The 6562-nt window shown below is 44.5% G+C and overlaps 1 protein-coding gene across 1 annotated transcript; it reads right to left on the reverse strand.

Annotated features, from left to right (window-relative positions):
• Positions 1 to 1129: 1129 nt before the first annotated feature.
• TIGD2 (tigger transposable element derived 2) lies at positions 1130 to 5973 on the reverse strand. The gene is made up of 2 exons (XM_081091656.1): positions 5710 to 5973; positions 1130 to 5561 (listed from the first exon to the last, which is right to left on the reverse strand). The coding sequence occupies exon 2, from the start codon at positions 4642 to 4644 to the stop codon at positions 3067 to 3069; it is 1578 nt and encodes a 525-aa protein (XP_080947782.1). The 5' UTR covers positions 4645 to 5561; positions 5710 to 5973; the 3' UTR covers positions 1130 to 3066.
• Positions 5974 to 6562: the final 589 nt, after the last annotated feature.

Consider the following 6562-nt stretch of genomic DNA (forward strand, 5'->3'; position numbering starts at 1 on the left):
GGTCTGAGATCTGTTCGTCTTTCAAATACTCAAAAAATATGCACTTTAGAGGAATGGTTCCCCCCAGGCCAAGCTGAGGACCTGTCCTTTGAGAATTCTGGCTATTTCTCACCCACACAGCTGCTCAGGAGGCATTCCTGCTGGTGGGGGCTCACGGGTCATGAGTTCTAACCCTGTTTGACCCTCTAGACACCGCAGGGTCCCGGAGGCAGGCACTGGATCCCGGGCTCCTCAAGAAGCAGTCGTACTAGTGATGGGCTTTGGGGCAGAGATGGGGCCACAATCATCTGACAAGCCAGCAAGTGGCTGCAAGATGCAAGTGACAGGAAACCCGCAGAGATGAGCCCCTTTCTGGGGGACAAAGCAGGATGCCCAGCAGCGCCTGGCACCTTCCCCTCTCTGGGCGGAGTGCTTGCTCCCCAGAGCCAGAGACTGCCCAGCGACAGTCCCATTCCACTTCCTGAAAACTGGAGAGAGGCATCTCGTATTTGCACTTAGCGAAGGATTTTAAAACTGGGGGGAAAAAAAGGTGCATGACCTGTCACTTTGTATAAAAATAGCAAAAATGATTACTAAACATTTTCTATACTTTCTGGTAATAAAAACACATAAAATAATCCTGTTTTAACTACTGTGTAAAAAGCCTGTATCATATATACCTTGTACTTTTGTAAATTAATGTTTGTGCACTCTGAAAAAAAAATGCACTTTTATAAATGGTAACCAATAACCAGAAGCTGTGGATATCATCTTTAAGGTGCACAAAGTTAAATGAGAGCACATTATTTCTGTGCTTCTCAAACTAAGATACATATAAGGAGCATGAGGTAACCTAAGACAGCATGATTCATCTTCCTAGAGGATATGAATTGTATACTCATATATTACAATACCTGGAAGAGGAAAAATTCTTGTATTACAATTACTTATGGAACTAGAATACAGTTTATAGTAGCGCTTATGATAAAACATAGCATCAAATCCCTTCAATGCCATGAATAAAGTGAGAAGTTTTTGAAAAAAGCAGAAAGCTCTGTGAAAAGCACAACAGTAAATACAGACATACCTCATTTTATTGAGTTTCATTTTACTGTGCTTCATAGATGTTGCTTTTTTTTTTTTTACAGACTAAAGACAGAACCCTCCACTAGCAAAAACATTATAACTCACTTTATTGGGGTGGTCTGGAACTGAACCCACAGTATCTCCAAGTTGTGCCTATATGGCTGGGACTAATTACTATGACATTTCTTTTGATCTGATTTTCTACTGATTGTGTTAGTTTGATAAAATATTTCAAGTGTCCTGCTTACTGCTATCTTACCTACTTTAAAGGTATTTTACTACTTAAGTGAATTATGCCAATATTAGTAACATAGACTTTTATGAACAAAGTTAATATCTATTTTATTAGCAGGAGCAAAGAAATTACAACTCCATTCTTATCTTCTTTTAAAATTCAACTGAAGATATCTTATATGTATCTGTATACCTTATTGTGTCTAGCAGCACATGGTCAGAAAATGATTTCTAAATTGGATTAACATTTCATTTTTCACTGAAATAAGTATTATTGTATTTCAACAGAAACTAGTTACTTGAATCTCTTTGATCTTATTTCCCCATCTAAAGATTTTTCCCAATGCAGCAACATCTTGGTTGAGACATACACTAGATCTGTTCAGCATATTTCCGAAACTTCCAATTTCTGCAACTCAGTAACAGTAGCCAACACTCCGCGTTGACTTATTCTGAGTCAGGACCTGATCTAAGCCCATATATTAACTCATTTACTCCTCACAAGAACTCTCCGGGGAAGGTATTTCCCCTATTTTGCAGAGATTAAGTAACTTGCCATGGTCACCCAGCAGCTGGTGCTGTTCTACAGTGCCTTTCACATGTTCTATTTAATGTCAGTCCACTGTTCATGGATGGGGTGGGTCCACAAATTATGAGGCTTATATTCTCACTATTTCTCACAGAAAAACAGGCTACCTGAAAGAAAATGGCATACTTTGTACGCTTAAAAGTGTTACATAAATATCAAGTAGCTTATTAAAAATGATTGAGATATCTATACTAAGGATCAAAATGACAGATGGTAAAAGGTAACCATTACCTCTTCTAATCACAACCGTTTGGGAATTGAAATCTATTTTTTTCTACTACGAAGAAATTCTCCCTACTGTCAGTGGAATAAAAGTGCAGTGCAAGCCTTGGGGACATCTTAACCTATTTCTTCTTCCTTCATTATACTCAGAAATGGCCAATCTGAATTGTTAGGTGCCCAAATACTGTTGGTTTAGAATGTCATAGTTAAGGCTTTAGACTGTTTTCCTTTAGTTCTCTGTTTTCACTGTGAAATACTTCAAGCATAATCTTTGATGAGTTCTAAAATTTTCAGCAGGTTGGAAAATCATAGAAATGGAAAGTTACCGCTAATATATTTCTTTTAATATTTTTAAAAATATGTTTTTATTGATTTCAGATAGGAAGGGAGATGGAGAGACAGAAACATCAATGATGAGAGAATCATTAATCAGCTGCCTCCTGCATGCCCCCACTGGGGATCGAGCCTGCAACCTGGGCTTGTGCCCTGACCGGGAATCAAACCCTGACCTCCTGTTCCATAGATCAACCAACATTCAACCACTGAGACATACCAGTTGGGCACATATTTCAATTTGGAAACTGAAGGTCATAGAAAGTCATAAAAATTCATTTTAAGTCAGGTTTATTGATTGCCTATAGTGTGCATGGTCCTCTTAGACACAACGAAATTCAGGCACAAAACAGACACAAGATCCCTGGCCTCAGGAACCTTATGATCTAATTAGTAGAACACAGATTAGAAACAAAAGACTGACAAGTTACATGTCAATGCTTACTTACTAGAATTGACATTAAAGAGCAGTAATTTAAGTAATCCAAAATGGCATCTAATCCTAAAATCATTTATAAAATGTATTTGGCCTTGAAATCCATAGCACTTAAAGCAAGATAATTAAGTTCCATTGCAGATAAAGTCACAAAGACGCAAATACTCTGACACCCTTCAGAGCATTATTAATGATTTTTGTTATTGTGGATCTTCTGCTTTCTTCTTATGATCGTTCGCAGCCTCCGTAATACCAGTTTATCAGACAGAAGCATGTCATCTTGTTGTTCTAGATAATCCAGTAAGTTTTCGGTCCATTCAAGTGCAGCTTTATGGCTAATGTGCTTCACTGGATTCACTTCTGTTTTTCTGGTCTTGCTGGGAGGCTTTTGCTCAGCAGGCTTGGACTGGTCCTCAACACCTTCGCTGTCACTTAGCACCTGACAGCTTGAATCACTACTCTGAGAGTCAAACCACTGGTCAATATCCTCAATGTCAACGTGTTCACAGTCTTCTGTATTCTGTAAAACCGTTGCTAAGTTAGCTGCTAAAATGGCTCCTTCATCCATGTTCAGACCTGAATTCTCTTCATTGCCAGGGAAAAGTTTTTTCCAAGCTTTGGTTATGGTACTTGATTTCACCATGTTCCAAGCTCTTGATACTTCATAAATTGCATCCAACACTGTCAAGTTCTTCCAAAACATTTTTGGGTCAATTCCTTCATCCATGTATTTCTGGAGAAGCCCGGCTCGGTAGTATCTTTTTACCGTGGCTAGAACTCCCTGGTTCATAGGTTGAATTAGACTTGTGACATTGGGTGGCAGATATTTCACAATTATTCTGCCATCTTCTGAACTCAGCGATTCTTCATGTGGATGTGCTGGAGGAAAATCCAAAAGCAGCACTGCTTTTTCTAGAAGCCCCTTGGATTTCAAATGCTTCTGTACCTGTGGCACAAAGTATTTTTCAAACCACTGTCTGAAAACTGAGTGTTCGATCCATGCACTTTTCTGACTGAAATAAGTGACAGGAAAGTTTGAAAGGTCAGCTCCTTTGAATGCACGGGGTCTTTTGGCTTTTCCCACAACACAAAGATTAAGTTTGTGTAAACCTGTGGCATTTGCACAACACATAATAATGATTCTCTCTCTGCTTGACCTATAACCAGAAGTATTTTGGTTAGTTTCAAGAACTAATGTCCTGGATGGTAAACATTTCCAGAACAATCCAGTTTGGTCAGCACCATAAATTTGCTCTGGTTGTAGATTCTCTCTTTCAATAAATTCCTGAAAGTTACCACAAAACTCACTGGCAGCAGTTTCATCTCCTTTTAATTTTGTTCCTTGACTAGCAGCCTTTGGAATACCATGGCGCTGCTTAAATCGAGTTAGCCAGCCAGATGATGCACTAAAATCACCTTCCATCCCTAAAGCATCAAAAAAGAACTTTGCTTGTTTCGCACAAATTGCTCCAGACACTGGAATCCCATCTGTTTTCTGTTGGTTAAACCACTCTATCATAACTCTGTCAAGTTCCTCATATGTTGATGACTTCATAGATTTACGTTTGGATACCCCACTTGTAGGATCTGAGTTGTTTGCATAGTTTATTATCCTATCTTTATTCTTTTTAATATCGCGAACTGTGGATTCACCAATCCCATACACCACAGAAAGTTTTTTGAAAGAGATGCCTTCCTCAAGTTTCTTAATAATGTCAAGCTTGTCCTTAATTGTCAACACCACACGCTTACGTTTCCCCAACATTTTAATGTCTAATATATTAGGCAATTACTAGAACAAGTTATTTAACGACCTTAACTTGAACAAAACGAGACTAGAAAATTGGGCTTTAAAAATCCCTTTCCTGTCCCCCTAGAGGCGGATAGTGTGCTGGCCAATTTCTAGGCAAGGCCTATAGGACTCTCACTTTGCTGTTTTAAAACTTACAAAATCCCTCAACAAGGACTAGCTCCAATGAACCCTATCTTCTTTCTTCCTCCGCATGTAGTTTAAGGTTTTTTTTTTTTCATGAACTAGTCTCGAAGGAGATTACAAACCAATGCTGTATCAGCAAGTTCTCTCACAGTGTTAGTGCGCAGTCAATTCTTCTTGCCATCATTACAGGTGAGGTTATAAAAGACTAAGGCTCAGGTGGGATATTTTGGGACATGTGCTGGCGAAGCAATAGTTTACGAGAGGACTTGCATACTTGGTCTATGGGAAAATACAATGGGAAAACTCATGCCCTGACTGTTCTTTCTCAGGCCGCGCACTGTAGGGAATGCTGCCTCCTCCAGGCAAGGACTGTTACAGGTTATGCAAGTGAGTGGTTATGGAAATCATAAGCAGGCAAGGTAAGGCAGGCTGGACAGAAGTGAGCGGTGCAAATAAGGCAAAGGTAGGCAGGCAGAAAACTGCACATTAACACGACACAAACTGACACCTAATGTATTTCACAACCAGAAAGGAAAAAAGGGGGAGACAATAGGTGGTGTCACATGATTACAGAAATCATCAGAAAACTTCCCTGGTGGAAACCAGGACTCATGGTGGAGGGTAGGGGGTGGAAGCTCAGTGATGATGTTATACAGTAATCCCGGTGAAGAATGATCCTCGATGGGCCAACAGAAGTCCTGCAGTTCCTGTGGGGGGGCTGCAGAGGTATTCGGAGCCTCAGAAACCTAAAGGAAAATACCAAGAAACATTTTTTTTTTTCCAGTAGCAGGGTCTGTGGCATTATCCTGAAACTATGTTGAAAAAATTAGCGTCTCCTACCAGTGAGATGGCTAATAATACTAAGTGACAGAGAGCGGGACCTGAATCGCCTACCTCCTGAATCAAGAGGTCAGAGGGAAGCGGTGCAAGCGAGGGCGTCTCTCCGCAGGGCGAGCTCGAGCGCGGGACGTCTTTGCTCCCGCGGAGGGAGCCCGGGTCCGTCCGTGGCCACCGGCGCCCGGGTGTCACCGCCGCAGCCAGCGGGCGAGCGAGCGGCTGCTTGGCCCCGGGGACGCCGGCCCTCGCGCAGGGCGCATCGCTCCCCGCTGCCTGCGCAGCGCCGGACCGCCCGAGAGCAAATGGAGTCTCCGGAGGGAGATGGACACGGGCGGCGCGGCGGCAGCGCGGAGCGAGCGTCGCCGGAGCCGGAAGGCGGGGTATTAGGGTGCGCGCGCGCGCCCCCGCAGGAACGTGGTGTCGCCGAGCGGGCGGGGCCTGGGCGGGCGAGCGCGCGGCCGGGGGCGGGGCCGCTGGCAGTGGGCGGGGCGAGGCGGTGCAGGGGGCGGTGCCGGGGGCGGTGCCGGGGGTGCGGTCGCTGGCGAGCTGGAGACCCGGGGAGCGCGCGCGGCCGGGGGCGGGGCCGGCGGCGGCAGCGGCGACTGTCGGTGCCGCGTGGGTTCCGCTGACGGCCCGGCTTCTCCAGCCCGCCAGCTGCCTCGCGGACCAGCAGGCGGCGGTAGAGGCGCACCCTATTGCGGCCCTCCTCCCAGGGGGCCGGCCCTGAAAGCCAGGCTTCCTCCACGTTCAGGTGGACTACGGTTTGCACCCTGGGAGGGCTCGCGAGAAAGCGGGGCATCCTCAGGTGCCTGGAGCCGGATGCAGATGGGGTAGGGCGAGCGCACGTGGAGCGTGTTTACAAATAGAGGCCGCGGCGCCTGCGCCTCGTAGCGCTCGCCGGCCCCGCGGA

This window comes from Myotis nattereri, assembly GCF_964212035.1.
Source record: "Myotis nattereri genome assembly, chromosome: 1".
Classification (NCBI taxonomy): Eukaryota; Metazoa; Chordata; class Mammalia; order Chiroptera; family Vespertilionidae; genus Myotis; species Myotis nattereri.

Excerpts from the sequence above, each read along its gene's own strand:
- TIGD2 (XM_081091656.1), bottom strand. The coding sequence starts at position 4,644 with ATGTTGGGGAAACGTAAGCGTGTGGTGTTGACAATTAAGGACAAGCTT.